We start from the raw sequence: 25,544 nt of genomic DNA, 5'->3' as shown, positions 1-25,544 counted from the left end.
AATGCATCGGAATCATCGGGGGAGGTGCAATGACAGCCCTTTCTGGGGGGTTAGAGGAATAATGGCTTCAAAAAAGTGTCACCTTTAATGGCAATGTGGGGTTACAGAAGCTCCATTTAAGGTTTCCTGGACCCGTTCTTGTACCAGTTAAAGTTCCTTCACTGGATTCCTCACTTTTCTTCATAAAAAGAAAAAGATAGAGTTCACAAATAATAAAAAAACCACAATAAAGGCCCATCTACACCGGTGCAGTGCGTTAATGCCTATGTTATATTAGAGTGCATAACACACATTGGTGCGCTGCGGTGCGATTCATTCCTAATGGCACTTCAACACCCCTTACCAATACACCCGCAGCACAATGTATGGCGACACACAGGGGTGCGTTGAGGTGTTCTGCCTTGCAGAAAATGTTGCAGGCTATGTTCTCTGTTGCCAGCCCATGCCAAGGAAAAGGCTGCCTTGTACCGGTGTGACGGGCCCTTAAAAAGCTAAAATACACTCCAAAAAAACACATCCTGCAAATAAAGGAAAATTTCCTAGTCACCCTGCTCATCCCTACCTACTATACAGAAGCCATAGATCTAGAACCAATTACTTGGGCCTCCAACCTCAGCCTCCCATGAAGAAGCAATGCCAGCTTACAATAAACCAAATAATAATTCTGTGAAGCCAATGCCAAATACAACCGGGTCACCATCTGGTCCAGCAGACGTTCAGAGCTTGCTTGGAGTTTGCACACGTTCCTCTGGACATAATGGTCACCTCCAAGGCTTGTACAAACACGAGCAGATAAAAGGAGACAATACATAAAACTGCCCGACCTCACCTCACCAGATCCGATTTCTTAGAAAAGTGGAGCTCTACTTTAATATGAGGTATTCTTTATATGTACAAGGTCATTAAAATGTGACTTTTTTCTTCTTTAACTGGAAGCTTTCCACAAAAAAAGTGCAAATTACACGAACACGGAATAAAACAACTGGTAATACTGGCACGGTAGCATCATCAGAACCCCACGGCGTTCCCATCATCCTTTGTGTCAATGTGTACTCTGCAATGTTGCTTATTGCAATCTGGAAGATCATTAATTTAAAAGGGTGCCATACAATTGTGCTTTTGTAAGACTGTCTTTCCTAGTCAAGCCGATGCTGCCAGTTCTTTGGAATGGCTGGGGCTTGCCGTGGAAACTGGCGTGTCCTTGTTCAATGGAAGACTGGTGTAAGTCTGAGGCCTCGATGGGGCTTTGATTCAGAGATTCTGCCGAACTGTTTGGGCTGACGTCTACATATTCCCTCTTGACTGATGAGTTGGAATCCAAGCTTTTGCTCCCTAGCTGGGCCGACATCCGCTCGCTTTTTTGGTCTCTTGCTTCTTTTGCCTTAAAAGAAGACAGCATTTCCTGCTTACAGCTGGCGCTGATGTCGATTTTCAAGCCAGAGTCCGTTCTTAGGAAGCAAGAGTCTCCCATTCTGCTTTGACAAACCTCTTCTCCTTCCGAAAAACTATCTTGCTTGTAACTGGCATACAGCGGGCTTATGGGGCTCTCCAGCTGCTTAACTGGACTTGGTGCAAAATATTGTTCTGTAAAACTACACTGAGATATTCTGCCATCGTTGCTGAAAGAGTACGCCCCGATATCTTCTACGCTCAGCTGCCTCCACCTCGTCGGCAAGTCTTCTTCGGAAAGGTTTGAGCTTCTACACTCGCTGTGTGACTTGTGAGCCTGTTGAGTACGGATTCTAGAGAAGTGAAATGGTTCCTCTACGTAGGAAGAAGATCTTATGAAGTTTGGAGATACTGCATTTTCTGGATTGTGCTCCATGTGCTGGACAGACTTGGACTTTACAAAGCGAGGACTGGCTGCGTGTTCGTAACCGGTGGTGGACTTTCTTTCGAAGATGTCATCTCTGTTTCCCATGTATATGGCCTGTTGGGAAGCGGTCAACGTATTGGCTTGGTTGTTCTCTTTCTCTTCAGAAGTAGCACTGAAGCTGGAGTAGGAACTTGATGTTGGTAAAGATGCTACATATTCATTGAAGGCTTCGTGTGAAAAACTTGAGTGGAAGCCGTCTTCTACCGTGCTGTCTGTGGAGTTCTGAGATCTCAAGAAGACTTCGCCTTTGACCTGTACATCAAAACTCTGTCTTCGGTCTCTCCTCCTTTCTTCTGGGCAGTAGAGGGCCGTGTCACTACAGTAGATCTCCGACTTGAACTGCTGCCTCTGGCGGAACTTTTCTTCCGGTTCTTGACTTGCTTGTTCATAAGTAAGGTCCCTCATTGAAGTAGTTGATAGATGTGAAGAGAGGCTGCTGGGATCTGGCTTTTCCAGCACCTTAGCAATGACACAAGTAGGAACGCTGTCAGCATATGTAGCGTTAGAGAAGGGCACACTTAGTTTACACCCATGCTTTTCCAAGTGTTCACTTACTCTTTCCTGGAAGTCGGCTGGCAGCTGCAGAAGAAAAAAAAAAAAAAAGTGTCAAAATTTAGTATAAAATGTTATAAAAAAAGAAAAAAACGGTTCCATTGGACAGATTTACATCAGACATGAAAACCAACAAAGGAAAGCTTTTCACAAATTTTTAGCTCCATTAATTCTCTGTCTGTGGCTAGGCCTGGCCAGGAGATGGCCCGCCTACAGGAGATGACCCGCCTACAGGAGATGACCCGCCTACAGGAGATGACCCGCCTACAGGAGATGACCCGCCTACAGGAGATGACCGGCCTACAGGAGATGACCCGCCAACAGGAGATGACCGGCTTACAGGGGATGACCCGCCTACAGGAGATGACCCGCCTACAGGAGATGACCGGCCTACAGGAGATGACCGGCCTACAGGAGATGACCCGCCTACAGGAGATGACCCGCCTACAGGAGATGACCGGCCTACAGGAGATGACTGGCCCAGGAGATGAACGGCCTACAGGAGATGACCCGCCTACAGGAGATGACCGGCCTACAGGAGATGACCGGCCTGGCCAGGAGATGACCTGCCTACAGGAGATGACCCGCCTACAGGAGATGACCGGCCCAGGAGATGACCGGCCTACAGGAGATGACCCGCCTACAGGAGATGACCAGCCTACAGGAGATGACCGGCCTACAGGAGATGACCCGTCAACAGGAGATGACCGGCCTACAGGAGATGACCCGCCTACAGGAGATGACCGGCCTACAGGAGATGACCGGCCCAGGAGATGACCCGCCTACAGGAGATGACCCGCCTACAGTAGATGACCGGCCCAGGAGATGACCGGCCTACAGGAGATGACCGGCCTGGCCAGGAGATGACCCGCCTACAGGAGATGACCCGCCTACAGGAGATGACCGGCCCAGGAGATGACTGGCCTACAGGAGATGACCCGCCTACAGGAGATGACCGGCCTACAGGAGATGACCGGCCTACAGGGGATGACCCGCTTACAGGAGATGACCCGCCTACAGGAGATGACCGGCCTACAGGAGATGACCCGCCTACAGGAGATGACCCGCCTACAGGAGATGACCGGCCCAGGAGATGACCCGCCTACAGGAGATGACCCGCCTACAGGAGATGACCGGCCCAGGAGATGACCAGCCTACAGGAGATGACCCGCCTACAGGAGATGACCCGCCTACAGGAGATGACCGGCCCAGGAGATGATCGGCCTACAGGAGATGACCCGCCTACAGGAGATGACCCGCCTACAGGAGATGACCGGCCTACAGGAGATGACCGGCCTGGCCAGGAGATGACCGGCCTACAGGAGATGACCGGCCTACAGGAGATGACCGGCCTACAGGAGATGACCGGCCCAGGAGATGACCCGCCTACAGGAGATGACCCGCCTACAGGAGATGACCGGCCTACAGGAGATGACCGGCCCAGGAGATGACCGGCCTACAGGAGATGACCGGCCTACAGGAGATGACCGGCCTGGCCAGGAGATGACCCGCCTACAGGAGATGACCGGCCCAGGAGATGACCAGCCTACAGGAGATGACCCGCCTACAGGAGATGACCCGCCTACAGGAGATGACCGGCCCAGGAGATGACCGGCCCAGGAGATGACCCGCCTACAGGAGATGACCCGCCTACAGGAGATGACCGGCCTACAGGAGATGACCGGCCCAGGAGATGACCGGCCTACAGGAGATGACCGGCCTACAGGAGATGACCGGCCTGGCCAGGAGATGACCCGCCTACAGGAGATGACCAGCCTACAGGAGATGACCTGCCCAGGAGATGACCCGCCTACAGGAGATGACCGGCCTACAGGAGATGACCGGCCTGGCCAGGAGATGACCCGCCTACAGGAGATGACCAGCCTACAGGAGATGACCTGCCCAGGAGATGACCCGCCTACAGGAGATGACCGGCCTAGAGGAGATGACCTGCCCAGGAGATGACCGGCCTACAGGAGATGACTGGCCTGGCCAGAAGATGACCGGCCTACACGGGATGACCGGCCTACAGGAGATGACCGGCCCAGGAGATGACCGGCCTGGCCAGAAGATGACCGGCCTACAGGAGATGACCGGCCTACAGGAGATGACCGGCCTACATGTGGAACCTCAGACTGCCAGCTGATTCATCATCGCTCTGCTTAGAGGAATACCAGCGACTGCGATCTTCAATAGAAAAAATAAGCTAACCACCAGAAGATTTACCCCCCTTAGTGACCAGGCCATTTCTTTGCGGTACAGCACTGTGTTACTTTAACTGACAATTGCGCAGCCGTGCGACTTTGTACTGTAATGACATTTATATATTTTTTTCCCCACAAATAGAGTTTTCTTTTGGTTTTATCACCTCTGTGGTTTTTTATTTTTTTGCGCTATGAACAAAAAAAAAAAAAAAATGACAATTTTGAAAAAAATAATATATTTATTTTTTACTTTCTGCTATAAAACATTTCCAATAAAAAACATTTAAAAATCAAATTTCTTCATAAAATTTATTCCAATTTGTACTCAGCTACATATTTTTGGTAAAAAAATCCCAATAAGTGAATATTGATTAATTTACGCAAAAGTTATCGCGTCTTCAAACTAGGGGAAAGATTTACAGCAGTGCTGTTTTTTTTTATACAAGTAATGGCGGCAAGCAGCGACTTATAGCGGGACAGCGATATTGCGGAGGACATTCGGACACTAACTGACACATTGTGGGAATACATTGATTAATGCTAAAAATATGCACTGTCACTGTACTAATGACACTGGCTGGGAAGGGGTTAACATCTTGGGGAGATCAAAGAGTTCAATGTGTACCTAGCCGGTGTTTATGTGTACTGTGCCTAGCCAGTGTTAATGTGTACTGTGTGCCTAGCCAGTGTTTATTGTACTGTGTGCCTAGCAAGTGTTTATGTGTACTGTGTGCCTAGCCAGTGTTTATGTGTACTGTGTGCCTAGCCAGTGTTTATGTGTACTGTGTGCTGCTTTTACTAGGGGAAGGAATGAATTTTATTCCTTGCTTTGCAGGAATACTGGATCATTCCTTCCCCCCGTCAGAACGGGGATATGTCTGGTAGATCCCAGGGAGGAAAGAGGGAGGAGGGGAGAGAAGAGGAGACTCATGCAGATAGCTGAGGAAGGAGGAGGATAGAGGGGGGGGAGGGGGAGGCGCCTCATGCAGATAGCAATGGTTCAATACTGCCATGTGACGTGAACAACTGTAGACAGTATGCGTTTCATTTCCTGGGCACTCTGGGAAGGACCGTCGGAGGGTCATGTATACAATTTCATCTGGATAGGATAATGTAATCAGGCCACCCCTGATCTGATGGAGTAATTTGATCAGAAGGGGGATGTGCTCATGTGTGTATAAATTGAGTGTGAAACTGTTCAATAAAGCAGATTCCAGTACAAGCTAAGTTGTCAGCTAGCTTTGTATGGGGGCGGCTGGGAAATCTGATATCTATGTTCATGACTGGGAGGAAGCTGTATACTGACGGAAGTCCACAAGCACACTGTGGGTCTAAGTTCCGTTACAGGCAGATTTGTGGAGCGCACGACTAATAGTTGTCCTGTGGACAGATTCTCCCACCTGAGCTGTGGATCTCTGCAGCTCCCCCAGAGTTCCCATGGGCCTCTTGGCTTCTTCTCCTCTCCCTCCTACTGGCTTTCAGCTTCTGCAGAGAGAGCCGTACAGGGGATCTGTTCCAGTAATTGCCCCCCCCCCCGCCACACTGATCAAACTCCCTGTGCACCATAAATTTTCACCTGCCAGGCCCCCCCGTGTGCTTCCCCTACCCCGGAAGTGCTGCTGGCTTCCCTCCTGTCCTTACCGCTGGCAGGAGCAAGCACACAATAGGATTCTTCAGGATGGAGAGTGGGGGAAGAGTCCAGTCAATATGTCATATTTACCAACCTCTTCCTTTCCTGAATGAACACAATGAGTGATCGGTAACAATCACTCACTGGGCTCATTCGTAACAGAAGCGTAGTAAATTGTATTTATTTGGGTGGGTGATTTCTTACAGCAGCCCTGCATATCGACCCTCTGCATCTACCTGTGAGTCCAGTTCCTAAAATATCAGGGACCGGTGTACCAATACACTGACACCACGGGAGTAAGAGGTGTGGGTGGAGTGATACACTTTGCACACCCAGGAGTATTGTATTGTCGTCTCCTTAGTCAGATGAGTTTTCTGCAAGCCTATCATGGCAGGGTGGAACTTCTGGAGGCTTGTGGATATCATAGTGCGTTTTAGAGGATTGTTCACCCCTCTAACGTTCCGCGATATAATGGGTACTGACATTAGGCAGCGATACATAATAAAAGAGAGGAGCTAACCAGAAAGAGGCCACAATGTTATCACCCAACTGGCAGGCCATCCATCGTTCATGGAGGTTTAGAAAACTTGACTGCGGAAACAAAGATGAGTGGGGTACATGCGAATTGTAGAGCCAATTAAGGGACTGTAAAGTCAGTAATTATCGGTACAAATTCCTGTTGAAAGTCAAAACAGAAATTACCAACTGAAGAGCGCAACTGTGCTAAAGGGGCTGAGTGCAGGGCCACTCGTGGTAGACGAATTGCAAAGCCATCCTTGGCTATTCCAGATGTGGTTCATCTCAGCAGAAGAAACAAACAGAAAAATAAAGAGCCTGAAGCAGCAGGCGCGCATTCTACTTGGTGAACACACATATTGTAGGTAATGAAGGAATGAAAAGCTTGTCGTAATCCTCTCCCTTGTCAGCACTTTAAGTAATGGCTTCCCAGCCTGGATAAGTAGAAATAGGTGGAATTGTATAGCCGAGTGCCCAACCCGCACTGGAACACAGACACTGGTCCCCTCTAAGGATCGTTCATCTTCTCCAGCTCCTCCTTGTTGGCGCAGGCTTTTCTCGTTGTGGTCCAGCCAGGTGACTGTCTCAATCGATCAATCGAAGAAATGTGATTGGCCGTTGGCAGTGAATCTGAGTTTAGCCGGGTACAGCAAGGCATAAGAAACTTGTAGATGGCGCAGCCGCGCTTTAACATCGTTAAACTTAGAATGTTTGCGCTGAACTTCTGCGGAGAAGTCAGGATATAATGATATTTTTGCTCCATTATAATGGATATCAGCCTTCTCCCTGGCCAGCCTCAGGATTTTCTTGTAATCTTTATAGTTGAGAAGGCGTGCCAGTATGGTCCTCGGGGGGGAACCCTGTGGTAAGGGGCAGGGTGGAGTACGATGAGCCCTTTCCACTGCAAATAGTTGGGTAAACGCCTCCTTCCCAAAGGTCTCAAATAGCCAGCGCTCCAGAGAGGACATTTCTGCCCATTCTTCTTCGCAAAATATCTCAAGCTCTGTCAGATTGGATGGAAAGCGTCTGTGAACAGCAATTTTCAAATCTTGCCACAGATTCTGAATGTGATTTAGGTCTGGACTGTGACTGGGCCATTCTAACACATGAATATGCTTTGATGTAAACCATTCCACTGTAGCTCTGGCTGGATGTTTCGGGTCGTTATTCTGCTGGAAGGTGAACCTCCGCCCCAGTCTCAAGTCTTTTGCAGACTCTTAACAGGTTTTCTTCTATGATTGTCCATCTTCAACTCTGACCACCTTCCCTGTCCCTGCTGAAGAAAAGCATCCCCACACCATGACGCTGCCACCACCATGTTTCAAGGTGGGGATGGTGTGTTCAGGGTGATGTGCAGTGTTAGTTTTCCCCCACGCATAGCGTTTTACTTTTAGGTCAAAAAGTTGAATTTTGGTGTCATCTGAGCAGAGCTTCTTCTTCCACATGTTTGCTGTGTCCCCCACATGGCTTCTCCCAAACTGCAAATGGGACTTCTTATGGCTTTCTTTCACAAATGGCTTTCTTCTTCTCACTCTTCCATAAAGGGCAGTGTGGCGGTACTCACCATCACTGGGAGTGAAGGACAGATACTTAAGGCTACATTCACACCTGAGCGTAGCGTTTTTCGCGCGTTTTTTACCGCGATTTTACCGCGATTTTTGCGGCGATTTTTACCGCGATTTTCCCGCGATTTTTACCGCGATTTTTGTGCAGGCGTTTTTAGATTCAATAGAGATCAATGGAAAACGCCTGTAATCTGCCCAAAAAGAAGCTCATGTACTTTTTTGAGCGTTGGGCGTTTTGTATACAGCTTCAAAACGCTCAGATGTGAACAGGGGCCATTGAAATGAATAGGATTTGTCTTGTTGGGCGTTTTGAGAGCTGATCCTAGAGCAGAAAAACGCCCCAAAAACGCCCCAAAACGCCTACATGTGAACGGAGCCTAATGGTTTGGATAACTTCAAATGGGAGAGTAATATTTATCAACAATATCTCTCAAGAAATATGAAGATTTAATCCCACTTTACACTGTGAGACCTATAGCCTGTTGCCATGAAGTCTGTGACTCCTAAATAATCAAAGGAATGCTTAGATATGTATTGAGATGATGTGTATTGTATTTTAGGAGCGAGGACGGCCGTCTGCTAGTTAATTGGCTCAGGTTTATTGAATAATTGTCACCTGTTAGTTGCTGAGTGGAAATAGTATACTGTTTGTGTTGGTTGTTCTTTAGATATGTTAATTGTATTTCTGTATACAATTTCATTTGCATAGGATAATGGAATCAGGAAACCCCTGACCTGATGGGGTAATTTGATCAGGAGGGGAATGTGCGCATGTGTGTATATATTGAGTGTGAAACTGTTCAATAAAGCAGAAGGTTCCAGTACAAGCTAAGTTGTCGGCTAGCTTTGTATGGGGTGGCTGGGAAAATCTGATATCTATGTTCACGACTGGGAGGAAGACGTATACTGACGAAAGTCCTCAAGTACAATGTGGGTCTGAGTTCCATTACATTGGTGGCAAGCGGTGGGATGCTTACTGCAGTCTGGGACATCCAAACCTCCACCGGGAACCAAGGTCCGGATAGCAGAAGAAGAGAGGTACAGATATCAGCCACCATGGAAGAGGAATTCAGAAGGAGGTTGTGAGAGATGCGGATACAGCACAGGGGACCAGTGTCAGAGAAGGTCCTGTTAGGATGGCATGATTCAATCCGCTTGGAAATCCAAGGGAAAGCGCTAGCCTGTGAGCAGCGACACCAAGGAAGAATCCTCCCCTCCTTCCAGGAAAGGTACTGTTCGCAGTACGAAGTGCGAATGGTGTTTTGGGGGAGACAACCACACAAGGAATAGAAAGCTGAGTTAGGCAGGCTGGTCCAGGCGGAGATGCGGTTGGACGAGAGCTATAGAGCTCTCCGCTGGTATGTAACCCAAGTGTGCCCATGGACAGCGGACGACAGCCCAACAGAAGGCTTTTGCTACAGCGGTTGGGGCTGTTATTAGAGAGGCTGTCTGAGGACCCCGACTTTGGGAGCAATTTGGAGTGGCATTTGGAGAAAATCTTGGAATACAGAGAACAGATGCTGAATGTCTTGGAAGTGCACTGGGCACTGGAAGATTTGGAATTTCTAGCCAATCAGGAATGGGAGCTGGAGATCGCCTAAAGACGCCTGCTAGACTGTGCTCAGTGCCTGGCCTGGGCTCCCTTGCCTGGGAATATCCAGAAGTACCAGCTGACTGTCCAGAAATCCTGACTGAAGAATGGACAATGTGGCACAGTAATAGTGTGCTTTGCTCACCTGCACCCACGGTCTTGGATGCGGAGGTCTTATGGCGGATGCAGCAAGTGCTGACTCACCTTGACGAACCTGTTTCTGCACAGGACGAGCTTGGATGGAGGAATGCGTCTGTCCAGCCACTGGATAAAGGTATGGGAGAAGAGGAAGCCATCTTAATTCCCCAACCACGGATCACAGATTTAATTGGCTTTCCATCGGAGGATGATATGGATGATAAATCACCCGCCAAAGTGTTGCCACTGGGCCCGAGAGCCACCAGCCCATGCCCTGGACTTTCAGCAATTCCAGAGGAACATCCCAGTGAGCCTAAAGCAGAAGAGTGGCATCCAGGCATAGCGTTGCTGACCTCTGCCTGCAACAATTGGTGACCCAAGAAGATGTGTGCAAGGCCACTGACTTTCCTGCAGAACAGCTGGCATCAGGGCCTAACATCACTGAGCTCTGCCCAACACCAACAGCAGCTTCAGCCTTCCTGAGAGAAGAAGTAGCTGACCTTTCTCCTACACCCCTGACAGGGACATGGGATTTCCTGCCAGCAGCATCTGTTTAGTTACAAGAAACTTCTCCAGCTTAAGCACTGACAACTGGACAGAGGGTCCAATACTTCCGGGTCACACCTGTGGCAGTTACAAAGGCCCAGGGTGAGAAGGTGGTCATCCTTCCTCCCCAGCGAGAGATCCACAGTCTGGGAGCGGAGGAAGCCGGTCTCCCTCCCCAACAGTTAGCCAGAGTGGATTATGTGGAGTCCCCAGCAGAAGTGCTGGCAACAGGACAGAGTGCGGCTGGGGTCCCCTCCTATGTTAGTCTCCTTCCGAAAGGGGAGAGATGTGAGGAGAGTCTATTTGGTTGGGGGGCCCGTGGAACACAGCCTACCTTAGAGAGGTTGGAAAGTTCCTCTCTCAGCCCCCTAGGCTCCTCTTATCTGTAAGTCACCCTGTGTCTATTAGGGACACAGGGTGACCAAGAGGTCCAGTCTGGCCTTCCCAAACCAGACTTCCACAGATTGATAGGCTATGAGAGCTCCATGCGCCCTGCCGGGACAAACTTACAAACTATGTGGAACTTTGTCAAGGAAGCTGCCATGATGGATGGACTCTTTGGTACTTGTTACCAACTAACTCAGGCACAGACTGATTGGATGTCTGGTACCTGGTAAGTCTACCTTTGGGGGGAAGATATGCGACGGTAATCACCGTCACTGGGAGTGAAAGACAGATACCTAATGGTTTGGATAACTTCAAATAGGAGAGTAATATTTATCACCAATATCTCTCAAGAACTATGAAGATTTAATCCCACTTTACACTGTGAGACCTATAGCCTGTTGCCATGAAGTCTGTGACTCCTAAATAACCAAAGCAATGCTTAGATGTGTATTGAGATGATGTGTATTGTATTCCAGGAGCGAGGACGGCCGTCTGCTAGTTAATTGGCTCAGGTTGATTGAATAATTGTCATCTGTTAGTTGCTGAGTGGAAATAGTATACTGTTTGTGTTGGTTGTTCTTTAGATATGTTAATTATATTTCTGTATACAATTTCATCTGCATAGGATAATGGAATCAGGCAACCTCTGACCTGATAGGGTAATTGGATCAGGAGGGGGATGTGCTCATGTGTGTATAAATTGAGTGTGAAACTGTTCAATAAAGCAGAAGATTCCAGTACAAGCTAAGTTGTCGGCTAGCTTTGTATGGGGGTGGCTGGGAAAATCTGATATCTATGTTCACGACTGGGAGGAAGCCGTATACTAACGGAAGTCCACAAGCACAGTGTGGGTCTAAGTTCCGTTACAGGCAAATTTGTGGAGCGCACGACTAATAGTTGTCCTGTGGACAGTGTCTCCCACCTGAGCTGGGGATCTCTGCAGCTCCTCCAGAGTTCCCATGGGCTTCTTGAACAGCTGTATTTATACTGAGATTAAATGACACACAGGTGGACTCTATTTACTAATTAGGTGACCTCTGAAAGCAATTGGTTCCACTAGTTTTTAGTTAGGGGTAACAGAGTAAAGAGGGGTAAATACAAATGCCCTCCAAACTTTTCACAGATGTATTTGTATCATTTTCCTTCCACTTCACAATTATGGCCACTTTGTGTCGGTCTATCACATAAAATCCCAATAAAATACATTTACGATTTTGGTTGTACCATGAGAAAATGTGGGAAATTTCAAGGGGTGTGAATACTTTTACAAGGCACTGTCTGTGAAGACGTCACTTCCGGATGTCTTCTGTGGTGACGTCAATAGACGTGGTTGGAATGCATACCGGAAACGGTGTTGTGTTCCGGTTTCCAGCCCAGAGTTCCCCGCAGGAATAGTGGATTAACACACGGAACGTATTGTTTGTTCCTACCTGGTATCTACTGTGTACCTCTGTTGTCTGGCTTATCCATGGACAATACATTTTAATGGAATTCACTATGAGTAGACCGGTTTCTATTTTTCCACCTGTCTAGCCAAAGGAGCAATCGATTAAGGAAATCAAGAAGTAGCACCAGTAAGACCCCAGTGGATGATCCATCTTGGCCATGGTGACCACACAAGCTCAAGATCAACTAAATCTGGTGAGTAGGCACTTTAGCTATCTCACCTGGGGCAGTAGTGCTATCATCTGTATATCCATCAATAGGACCTAGTGGTGGATGGTCTATAAGATTTCTTCAGTCTTACTATTGGGGAGCACTTTATGTATCCCCCACCTTATTGATTATATGGACTTTCTCACCACTTTTTTCATTGTTTTATACTCGGAATTTTAATTGTTATATTTATATTTATATACCACCATTGTTATATATTCATGAATTTTGTAGTTTTATATTTATACGCTATTTTTTGAAGACATAATCACTGCACAGATTATTAGCTATTTGTTTCACATATATCAGTAGCAACGCAATGGGTAGTGTGCAATAGGCACACCCACTGTATATAACATTTATACCATGTATGTTTTCTATTACTGCAATTGTATCAGACAATTACAATGTTAATCAGAGGCACACTGCCATCTAAAAGGCCTTTTCCTTAATGAAGCCTCAGTTTGATCCTAATAGGTGATAGCTGACATAGTCACATGATGAAGAAGAATCTTATTGGTTCCTGATTGTTAGCGGGGACCAAAACTGTCAGAAGCAGCCATGCAAAGCACCGCCTGATAGCAGCACGGGGCACCGCATACAGACCGCAGGCTGAAAGGGGGGTAAAGTAATGATTTTCTGATGGGTTGTCTTCTTCCTAACACCAATCAGTGTGATAAAAGGATAAACCACCCGCATGCTTCCACCCCAATAACAGGATAAACCACCCACATGCTGCCACCCCCAATAACAGGATTAACCACCCGCATGCTGCCACCCCCAATAACAGGATAAACCACCCGCATGCTGCCACCCCCAATAACAGGATAAACCACCCGCATGCTTTCACCCCCAATAACAGGATAAACCACTTGCATGCTGCCACCCCAATAACAGGATAAACCACCCCAATAACAGGATAAAACACCCGCATGCTGCCACCCCAATAACAGGATAAACCACCTGTATGCTGCCACCCCAATAACAGGATAAACCACCTGTATGCTGCCACCCCCATGCTGCCACCCTCAATAACAGGATAAACCACCCGCATGCTGCCACCCCCCAATAACAGGATAAACCACCCACATGCTGCCACCCTCAATAACAGGATAAAACACCCGCATGCTGCCACCCCCAATAACAGGATAAACCACCCTCATGCTGCCACCCCCAATAACAGGATAAACCACCCACATGCTGCCACCCTCAATAACAGGATAAACCACCCGCATGCTGCCACCCCCTAGTACTCAGAGAGCTTAGTCATGAAATACGGACCTCAGACAGCTTGTGCGCTCTGTAGAAGCCTTTGCTGCACTGCAGTAACTGAGAGGCCAAGTTGCAGTCTTTTCGGTACAGCTCCTAAAAAGAGAACACACAGCAAGATCGAAGGTTACACAGCAAGATCGAAGGTCACACAGCAAGATCGAAGGTTACACAGAAAGGTCAAAGGTCACACAGCAAGATCGCAGGTTACACAGCAAGATCGAAGGTTACACAGCAAGATCGAAGGTTACACAGCAAGATCGAAGGTCACACAGCAAGATCAAAGGTTACACAGAAAGGTCAAAGGTCACACAGCAAGATGGAAGGTTATCATTCAGAGTTTGTATTTACATTGCACTATTGCTGTACATGGATAGGGATCACCTGGTGGGACTAATAGCCTGTTATAGTAGTTAATTCATGTAGAAGTACAAAAGATTATAAAGATATTGTGACGAGACCAATCTCGCCACTGGACGTTGGAGAAGCCTGGTTGCTCGCCTCCTGCAATATGACTATGGACCCTCTCATCAGCCCATGCTAAACATAAACCCCATGGCAATTTGACTGTGTTTGTGGTATCTGAGCGCTGTTTGGATATGTTGAGCGCTCAGATCCAGGCTATCTGGGGATGGGTTGAATGTAGGGGTTCTGTTCAGTAGACTGGGAGTTATGCATTTTTGTGTCTTTTTGTGTTTCTTTAAACATGTGGCTAATGGAGCCTTGCCTCTCCTGGAAGCTAAAACGTATTCCTGTAAACTGTAAGGAACAGGAAGCCAACTCCTAATATGGGCATTACAGGAAGTTCTGAGGAGACGGGCGGTCTATTGACACTCAGAGTAATGTGTATTGAGGGCTCGTTAGGGAACCATTGTTCTGTGTCTGACTATTGTGTACATTGATTGCCCCCTGGGGCTTCTGTCTCCCTGCATTGGTCAAAGCTATCTGACCAATCCCTGTTGACTCATTTTCAAGCCCTCATTTGCATATGCTGGAGAGGACCTTAGTGAGAACTGCAAGTACTTTACAATTGACCAATGGGAAAGCGGTTGTTGGGGGAAGGATGTTCCAATTTCTGTATAAAAGAGTGCTCTGTTCTTCCAATAAATGTTGTTCCTGTTTTACCCTCATCTCGGAGCTTTGTCTCGTTATTGGGGGAATCTGCTACAGGGATTGCTATGGTCTTCCATACTCCCTTAGAGAATCACTGAGCTCTTATAAGAGCTTGTGTAAGAGCTTGTTCGTGCTGCACTCTCTGGGGAAAGAGAGGTTCACCCACAGGAACCTGGGGCCTTGTCGTTGGTCCAGGGTGGGTAGGAGATGCCAAGACCCTAACCAAGCTGCGGCGGTTCGTGGAGTCTGAAGTGCTTACGGTGTCTGGTGGAGTGCTTGGAGCCCTCGGGAAGCACTAGGAGCATCCGTCAACGGAGGTACCTGCTCAGGGGTGCCCTGTTCCGTAACAGATATATATAAAAAAAAAGAATATATATTTTATTTAGTAAAAACAATTCTTAAAATCAAATATTGGTGGCTAATCAGCCGTATGTACTCCGCATAAGAAGGTGGTGATATACTCTTGGATCGCTTGGGCCATTCCAATATCTTGTTTATATCTTTAGTGATGAAGTGGGAGTTGAAGGAATAGATGTGTGCGCCTCTGTTTCTTTATCCCTCCACTCTTCTATTAGGAATGTAGTCTTTTTGATTGCAGGTGGAGATTCTAAACATCTTCCCACACTTTTGTTGTCCGCTCCTGTTTCTGATCTTGTTGGATCTCCTGTTTCTGGTCTTGTTGGATCTCCTGTTTCCGGTCTTGTTGGCTCTCCTGTTTCCGGTCTTGTTGGATCTCCTGTTTCCGGTCTTGTTGAATCTCCTGTTTCTGGTCTTGTTGGATCTCCTGTTTCTGGTCTTGTTGAATCTCCTGTTTCTGGTCTTGTTGGATTTCCTGTTTCTGGTCTTGTTGGATCACCGGTTTCCGGTCTTGTTGGATCTCCTGTTTCTGGTCTTGTTGGATCTCCTGTTTCTGGTCTTGTTGGATCTCCTGTTTCCGGTCTTGTTGGATCTCCTGTTTCCGGTCTTGTTGGATCTCCTGTTTCCGGTCTTTTTGGATCTCCTGTTTCTGGTCTTGTTGGATCTCCTGTTTCCGGTCTTGTTGGATCTCCTGTTTCCGGTCTTGTTGGATCTCCTGTTTCCGGTCTTGTTGAATCTCCTGTTTCTGGTCTTGTTGAATCTCCTGTTTCTGGTCTTGTTGAATCTCCTGTTTCTGGTCTTGTTGGATCTCCTGTTTCTGGTCTTGTTGGCTCTCCGGTTTCTGGTCTTGTTGGATCTCCTGATTCTGGTCTTGTTGGCTCTCCGGTTTCTGGTCTTGTTGGATCTCCGGTTTCTGGTCTTGTTAGATCTCCGGTTTCTGGTCTTGTTGGATCTCTTGTTTCTGGTCTTGTTGGATCTCCTGTTTCCGGTCTTCTTGGATCTCCTGTTTCTGGTCTTGTTGGATCTCCTGTTTCTGGTCGTGTTGGATCTCCTGTTTCTGGTCTTGTTGGATTTCCGGTTTCTGGTCTTGTTGGATCTCCGGTTTCCGGTCTTGTTGGATCTCTTGTTTCTGGTCTTGTTGGATCTCCTGTTTACGGTCTTCTTGGATCTCCTGTTTCTGGTCTTCTTGGATCTCTTGTTTCTGGTCTTGTTGGATCTCCTGTTTCTGGTCATGTTGGATCTCCTGTTTCTGGTCTTGTTCTGCGCTCCTATTTCTGGTCTTGTTGGATCTCCTGTTTCTGGTCTTGTTGGATCTCCTGTTTCTGGTCTTCTTGGATCTCCTGTTTCTGGTCTTGTTGGATCTCCTGTTTCTGGTCTTGTTGGTCTCCTGTTTCTGGTCTTGTTGGATCTCCTGTTTCCGGTCTTGTTGGATCTCCTGTTTCTGGTCTTGTTGGATCTCCTGTTTCCGGTCTTGTTGGATCTCCTGTTTCTGGTCTTGTTGGATCTCCTGTTTCTGGTCTTTTTGGATCTCCTGTTTCTGGTCTTTTTGTATCTCCTCCGGTTTCCGGTCTTGTTGGATCTCCTGTTTCTGGTCATGTTGAATCTCCTGTTTCTGGTCTTGTTGAATCTCCTGTTTCTGGTCTTGTTGAATCTCCTGTTTCTGGTCTTGTTGGATCTCCTGTTTCTGGTCTTGTTGTGCGATCCTGTTTCCGGTCTTGTTGGATCTCCTGTTTCTGGTCTTGTTGGCTCTCCGGTTTCTGGTCTTGTTGGATCTCCTGGTTCTGGTCTTGTTGGCTCTCCGGTTTCTGGTCTTGTTGGATCTCCGGTTTCTGGTCTTGTTAGATCTCCGGTTTCTGGTCTTGTTGGATCTCTTGTTTCTGGTCTTGTTGGATCTCCTGTTTCCGGTCTTGTTGGATCTCCTGTTTCTAGTCTTGTTGGATCTCCTGTTTCTGGTCGTGTTGGATCTCCTGTTTCTGGTCTTGTTGGATTTCCGGTTTCTGGTCTTGTTGGATCTCCGGTTTCCGGTCTTGTTGGATCTCTTGTTTCTGGTCTTGTTGGATCTCCTGTTTCCGGTCTTCTTGGATCTCCTGTTTCTGGTCTTCTTGGATCTCCTGTTTCTGGTCTTGTTGGATCTCCTGTTTCTGGTCGTGTTGGATCTCCTGTTTCTGGTCTTTTTGGATCTCCTATTTCTGGTCTTCTTGGATCTCCTATTTCTGGTCTTGTTCTGCGCTCCTATTTCTGGTCTTCTTGGATCTCCTGTTTCTGGTCTTGTTGGATCTCCTGTTTCTGGTCTTGTTGGATCTCCTGTTTCTGGTCTTCTTGGATCTCCTGTTTCTGGTCTTCTTGGATCTCCTGTTTCTGGTCTTCTTGGATCTCCTGTTTCTGGTCTTCTTGGATCTCCTGTTTCTGGTCTTGTTCTGCGCTCCTATTTCTGGTCTTGTTGGATCTCCTGTTTCTGGTCTTGTTGGATCTCCTGTTTCTGGTCTTCTTGGATCTCCTGTTTCTGGTCTTGTTGGATCTCCTGTTTCTGGTCTTGTTCTGCGCTCCTATTTCTGGTCTTGTTGGATCTCCTGTTTCTGGTCTTGTTGGATCTCCTGTTTCTGGTCTTGTTGGTCTCCTGTTTCCGGTCTTGTTGGATCTCCTGTTTCCGGTCTTGTTGGATCTCCTGTTTCTGGTCTTGTTGGATCTCCTGTTTCCGGTCTTGTTGGATCTCCTGTTTCTGGTCTTGTTGGATCTCCTGTTTCTGGTCTTGTTGGATCTCCTGTTTCCGGTCTTGTTGGTCTCCTGTTTCCGGTCTTGTTAGATCTCCTGTTTCTGGTCTTGTTGGATCTCCTGTTTCCGGTCTTGTTGGTCTCCTGTTTCCGGTCTTGTTGGATCTCCTGTTTCCAGTCTTGTTGGATCTCCTGTTTCTGGTCTTGTTGGATCTCCTGTTTCCGGTCTTGTTGGATCTCCTGTTTCTGGTCTTGTTGGATCTCCTGTTTCTGGTCTTTTTGGATCTCCTGTTTCTGGTCTTTTTGGATCTCCTCCGGTTTCCGGTCTTGTTGGATCTCCTGTTTCTGGTCATGTTGGATCTCCTGTTTCCGGTCTTGTTGGATCTCCTGTTTCCGGTCTTGTTGTGCGATCCTGTTTCCGGTCTTGTTGTGTGATCCTGTTTCTGGTCTTGTTGGATCTCCGGTTTCTGGTCTTGTTGGCTCTCCTGTTTCTGGTCTTGTTGGATCTCCTGTTTCCGGTCTTGTTGGATCTCCTGTTTCCGGACTTGTTGGATCTCCTGTTTCCGGTCTTTTTGGATCTCCTGTTTCAAAACCTGTTGGATCTTCTGTTTCCAGTCTTGTTGGATCTTAGTGAATTGCCCTTTTTGGGGCAGTTTGGGGATATTGCTATTACCCCCCTTTCTTTGTTGAGGGGGAGGATGGATGTCACTATTTAGTTTTATTCGTTCGGCTGCTGTATCCTGGGTTCATTGTACTGGCGTGAATTATACTTCAGTAACAACAAATTATGTGATAAGTTGATACGAATGTATATAAATTCCCCTTTGCTTTATCCTAGAAGTGCTGAGCTCTATATACACCCCTGAGGAAGGAGACAATTTCTGAAACGCGTCGGGTGTCATTCTCCAGGACTGCTCATCAGATCGCTGCTTCAGTAGCAGTCTCAGTAGTCTGCTGAATGTTCACAATCATCCATTCTACACATTGATGAAACCTTATGAATATTCACCGCCAATATTTGTTTTTAAGAATTGTTTTTTCTAAATAAAATATAAATTCAGTTTTTTATATCTTTATGATCTTTTGTACTTCTATATGAATTAACTTCTATTACCGGCCAATAAAGTCCCACCAGGGGGTCCTCATCCTTCTTTTTTCCTTCGTGGTAATACAGATGTTGGCCTGATAAATATATTGATCTTCCTCCACTCCCTTCTTTATTGCTGCACATGGGAGTATTCATGATTGGGAACGAATCCCCGCCCACATTGATCCAAACTATTGCCAGTAAATAACAAAAAGCCGCTTTTTCTGCAATATTTACATTCAGTCCTGAGATTTTCCAATGTGATACTTTTTTCTGCCATGTCCCCGCCCTGACAGGCCAGCATCATTGAATCCACTCCTGGTCCTGGACCCGCCCCCAGCCTGTGACTGGCCAGTGAAATGAGGAAACCGCACTGTGATGAGCTCAGCGGTCGGTCACTCTGCTCTCTCATCCTATCAGCATGCTATATGCCCTGCAGTACAATTTTTTGACTCCTTGTGCTGCTTTCCCCTCTCCCAGTCTGTGCTCTGCTGTACAGAAGAATGCAGCAGGCTGATACAAGGTCATATTTAGGTGCTTAATGATGTATTAATGAATACAGGCCTGCAATAATGAGTGCCCGGAGCTCCCATTGTTGTATTCAGTCTCCTCTATAATGGATCAGACCCGCCTTGTACCCCATTATATGGTGTCATGGTGCAGCTCTAAGACCCGCCTCGTACCCCATTATATGGTGTCATGGTGCAGCTCTAAGACCCGCCTCGTACCCCATTATATGGTGTCATGGTGCAGCTCTAAGACCCGCCTCGTACCCCATTATATGGTGTCATTGTGCAGCTCTAAGACCCGCCTTGTACCCCATTATATGGTGTCATGGTGCAGCTCTAAGACCCGCCTTGTACCCCATTATATGGTGTCATGGTGCAGCTCTAAGACCCGCCATGTACCCCATTATATGGTGTCATGGTGCAGCTCTAAGACCCGCCTTGTACCCCATTATATGGTGTCATGGTGCAGCTCTAAGACCCGCCATGTACCCCATTATATGGTGTCATGGTGCAGCTCTAAGACCCGCCTTGTACCCCATTATATGGTGTCATGGTGCAGCTCTGAGACCGCCTTGTACCCCATTATATGGTGTCATGGTGCAGCTCTAAGACCCGCCATGTACCCCATTATATGGTGTCATGGTGCAGCTCTAAGACCCGCCTTGTACCCCATTATATGGTGTCATGGTGCAGCTCTAAGACCCGCCTTGTACCCCATTATATGGTGTCATGGTGCAGCTCTAAGACCCGCCTTGTACCCCATTATATGGTGTCATGGTGCAGCTCTGAGACCGCCTTGTACCCCATTATATGGTGTCATGGTGCAGCTCTAAGACCCGCCTTGTACCCCATTATATGGTGTCATGGTGCAGCTCTATGACCCGCCTTGTACCCCATTATATGGTGTCATTGTGCAGCTCTAAGACCCGCCTTGTACCCCATTATATGATGTCATGGTGCAGCTCTACGACCCGCCTTGTACCCCATTATATGGTGTCATGGTGCAGCTCTAAGACCCGCCTTGTACCCCATTATATGGTGTCATGGTGCAGCTCTATGACCCGCCTTGTACCCCCTTATATGGTGTCATGGTGCAGCTCTATGACCCGCCTTGTACCCCATTATATGATGTCATGGTGCAGCTCTACGACCCGCCTTGTACCCCATTATATGGTGTCATGGTGCAGCTCTATGACCCGCCTTGTACCCCATTATATGGTGTCATGGTGCAGCTCTATGACCCGCCTTGTACCCCCTTATATGGTGTCATGGTGCAGCTCTATGACCCGCCTTGTACCCCATTATATGGTGTCATGGTGCAGCTCTAAGACCCGCCTTGTACCCCATTATATGGTGTCATGGTGCAGCTCTAAGACCCGCCTTGTACCCCATTATATGGTGTCATGGTGTAGCTCTAAGATTCGCCTTGTACCCCATTATATGGTGTCATGGTGCAGCTCTTATACCCGCCTTGTACCCCATTATATGGTGTCATGGTACAGCTCTGAGACCGCCTTGTACCCCATTATATGGTGTCATGGTGCAGCTCTATTACCCGCCTTGTACCCCATTATATGTTGTCATGGTGCAGCTCTAAGACCCGCCTTGTACCCCATTATATGGTGTCATGGTGCAGCTCTATGACCCGCTTTGTACCCCATTATATGTTGTCATGGTGCAGCTCTAAGACCCGCCTTGTACCCCATTATATGGTGTCATGGTGCAGCTCTATGACCCGCCTTGTACCCCATTATATGGTGTCATGGTGCAGCTCTATGACCCGCCTTGTACCCCATTATATGTTGTCATGGTGCAGCTCTAAGACCCGCCTTGTACCCCATTATATGGTGTCATGGTGCAGCTCTGAGACCGCCTTGTACCCCATTAAATGGTGTCATGGTGCAGCTCTATGACCCGCCTTGTACCCCATTATATGTTGTCATGGTGCAGCTCTGAGACCGCCTTGTACCCCATTAAATGGTGTCATGGTGCAGCTCTAAGACCCGCCTTGTACCCCATTATATGGTGTCATGGTGCAGCTCTAAGACCCGCCTTGTACCCCATTATATGGTGTCATGGTGCAGCTCTAAGACCCGCTTTGTACCCCATTATATGGTGTCATGGTGCAGCTCTAAGACCCGCCTTGTACCCCATTATATGGTGTTATGGTACAGCTCTAAGACCCGCCTTGTACCCCATTATATGGTGTCATGGTGCAGCTCTATGACCTGCCTTGTACCCCATTATATGGTGTCATGTTGCAGCTCTAAGACCCGCCTTGTACCCCATTATATGGTGTCATGGTGCAGCTCTATGACCTGCCTTGTACCCCATTATATGGTGTCATGGTGCAGCTCTATGACCCGCCTTGTACCCCATTATATGGTGTCATGGTGCAGCTCTATGACCCGCCTTGTACCCCATTATATGGTGTCATGGTGCAGCTCTATGACCTGCCTTGTACCCCATTATATGGTGTCATGGTGCAGCTCTATGACCTGCCTTGTACCCCATTATATGGTGTCATGGTGCAGCTCTATGACCCGCCTTGTACCCCATTATATGGTGTCATGGTGCAGCTCTATGACCCGCCTTGTACCCCATTATATGGTGTCATGGATCAGCTCTAAGACCCGCCTTGTACCCCATTATATGGTGTCATGGTGCAGCTCTAAGACCCGCCTTGTACCCCATTATATGGTGTCATGGTGCAGCTCTAAGACCCGCCATGTACCCCATTATATGGTGTCATGGTGCAGCTCTGAGACCCACCATGTACCCCATTATATGGTGTCATGGTGCAGCTCTAAGACCTGCCTTGTACCCCATTATATGGTGTCATGGTGCAGCACTAAGACCCGCTTTGTAACCCATTATATGGTGTCATGGTGCAGCTCTAAGACCTGCCTTGTACCCCATTATATGGTGTCATGGTGCAGCTCTAAGACCCGCCTTGTACCCCATTATATGGTGTCATGGTGCAGCTCTGAGACCCGCCTTGTACCCCATTATATGGTGTCATGGTGCAGCTCTATGACCTGCCTTGTACCCCATTATATGGTGTCATGGTGCAGCTCTAAGACCCGCCTTGTACCCCATTATATGGTGTCATGGTGCAGCTCTATGACCCGCCTTTTACCCCATTATATGGTGTCATGGTGCAGCTCTGAGACGCCTTGTACCCCATTATATGGTGTCATGGTGCAGCTCTATGACCCGCCTTGTACCCCATTATATGGTGTCATGGTGCAGCTCTATGACCCGCCTTGTACCCCATTATATGGTGTCATGGTGCAGCTCTATGACCCGCCTTGTACCCCCTTATATGGTGTCATGGTGCAGCTCTATGACCCGCCTTGTACCCCATTATATGGTGTCATGGTGCAGCTCTAAGACCCGCCTTGTACCCCATTATATGGTGTCATTGTGCAGCTCTATGACCCGCCTTGTACCCCATTATATGGTGTCATGGTGCAGCTCTATGACCTGCCTTTTACCCCATTATATGGTGTCATGGATCAGCTCTAAGACCAGCCTTGTACCCCATTATATGGTGTCATGGTGCAGCTCTAAGACCCGCCTTGTACCCCATTATATGGTGTCATGGTGCAGCTCTGAGACCCGCCTTGTACCCCATTATATGGTGTCATGGTGCAGCTCTATGACAAGCCTTGTACCCCATTATATGGTGTTATGGTGCAGCACTAAGACCCGCCATGTACCCCATTATATGGTGTCATGGTGCAGCTCTAAGACCCGCCTTGTACCCCATTATATGGTGTCATGGTGCAGCTCTATGACCTGCCTTGTACCCCATTATATGGTGTCATGGTGCAGCTCTGAGACCCGCCTTGTACCCCATTATATGGTGTCATGGTGCAGCTCTATGACCTGCCTTGTGCCCCATTATATGGTGTCATGGTGCAGCTCTATGACCCGCCTTGTACCCCATTATATGGTGTCATGGTGCAGCTCTATGACCCGCCTTGTACCCCATTATATGTTGTCATGGTGCAGCTCTGAGACCGCCTTGTACCCCATTAAATGGTGTCATGGTGCAGCTCTGAGACCGCCTTGTACCCCATTAAATGGTGTCATGGTGCAGCTCTAAGACCCGCCTTGTACCCCATTATATGGTGTCATGGTGCAGCTCTAAGACCCGCCTTGTACCCCATTATATGGTGTCATGGTGCAGCTCTAAGACCCGCCTTGTACCCCATTATATGGTGTCATTGTGCAGCTCTAAGACCCGCCTTGTACCCCATTATATGGTGTCATGGTGCAGCTCTAAGACCCGCCTTGTACCCCATTATATGGTGTCATGGTGCAGCTCTAAGACCCGCCTTGTACCCCATTATATGGTGTCATGGTGCAGCTCTGAGAACCGCCTTGTACCCCATTATATGGTGTCATGGTGCAGCTCTAAGACCCGCCTTGTACCCCATTATATGGTGTCATGGTGCAGTTCTAAGACTCGCCTTGTACCCCATTATATGGTGTCATGGTGCAGCTCTATGACCTGTCTTGTACCCCATTATATGGTGTTATGGTGCAGATCTATGACCTGCCTTATACCCCATTATATGGTGTCATGGTGCAGCTCTATGACCTGCCTTGTACCCCATTATATGGTGTCATGGTGCAGCTCTATGACCCGCCTTGTACCCCATTATATGGTGTCATGCTGCAGCTCTATGACCCGCCTTGTACCCCATTATATGGTGTCATGGTGCAGCTCTATGACCCGCCTTGTACCCCATTATATGGTGTCATGGTGCAGCTCTAAGACCCACCTTGTACCCCATTATATGGTGTTATGGTGCAGCTCTATGACCTGCCTTGTACCCCATTATATGGTGTCATGGTGCAGCTCTATGACCTGCCTTGTACCCCATTATATGGTGTCATGCTGCAGCTCTATGACCCTCCTTGTACCCCATTATATGGTGTCATGGTGCAGCTCTATGACCCGCCTTGTACCCCATTATATGGTGTCATGGTGCAGCTCTAAGACCCGCCTTGTACCCCATTATATGGTGTTATGGTGCAGCTCTATGACCCGCCTTGTACCCCATTATATGGTGTTATGGTGCAGCTCTATGACCCGCCTTGTACCCCATTATATGGTGTCATGCTGCAGCTCTATGACCCGCCTTGTACCCCATTATATGGTGTCATGGTGCAGCTCTATGACCCGCCTTGTACCCCATTATATGGTGTCATGCTGCAGCTCTATGACCCTCCTTGTACCCCATTATATGGTGTCATGGTGCAGCTCTATGACCCGCCTTGTACCCCATTATATGGTGTCATGGTGCAGCTCTATGACCCGCCTTGTACCCCATTATATGGTGTCATGGTGCAGCTCTAAGACCCGCCTTGTACCCCATTATATGGTGTTATGGTGCAGCTCTATGACCTGCCTTGTACCCCATTATATGGTGTTATGGTGCAGCTCTATGACCCGCCTTGTACCCCATTATATGGTGTCATGCTGCAGCTCTATGACCCGCCTTGTACCCCATTATATGGTGTCATGGTGCAGCTCTATGACCCGCCTTGTACCCCATTATATGGTGTCATGGTGCAGCTCTGAGACCCGCCATGTACCCCATTATATGGTGTCATGGTGCAGCTCTATGACCCGCCTCGTACCCCATTATATGGTGTCATGGTGCAGCTCTGAGACCGCCTTGTACCCCATTATATGGTGTCATGGTGCAGCTCTAAGACCCGCCATGTACCCCATTATATGGTGTCATGGTGCAGCTCTATGACCCGCCATGTACCCCATTATATGGTGTCATGGTGCAGCTCTAAGACCCGCCTCGTACCCC

General features: G+C 47.9%; 1 protein-coding gene across 5 annotated transcripts in view; it reads right to left on the bottom strand.

The window, feature by feature from the left end:
• Positions 1-552: 552 nt before the first annotated feature.
• BEGAIN (brain enriched guanylate kinase associated) overlaps positions 553-25,544 on the bottom strand; it is a 254,749-nt gene continuing 229,757 nt past the window's right edge. For 4 of the 5 annotated variants that reach the window (XM_082242704.1, XM_082242705.1, XM_082242706.1 and 1 more), the window contains 2 exons: positions 13,943-14,026; positions 553-2,455 (listed from right to left, as the gene is read on the bottom strand). In XM_082242704.1, coding sequence (XP_082098830.1) covers positions 1,088-2,455; positions 13,943-14,026 — 1,452 coding nt within the window. In that variant the 3' untranslated portion in view covers positions 553-1,087. The remainder of the gene's footprint in view (positions 2,456-13,942; positions 14,027-25,544) is intronic. The other variant, XM_082242707.1, reaches the window with a different exon arrangement.

Source organism: Pelophylax lessonae (genome assembly GCF_965119305.1).
Source record: "Pelophylax lessonae genome assembly, chromosome: 13".
Classification (NCBI taxonomy): Eukaryota; Metazoa; Chordata; class Amphibia; order Anura; family Ranidae; genus Pelophylax; species Pelophylax lessonae.
Note: the sequence above shows the minus strand (reverse complement) of the source record. Positions and strands in the feature narration are given on the sequence as shown.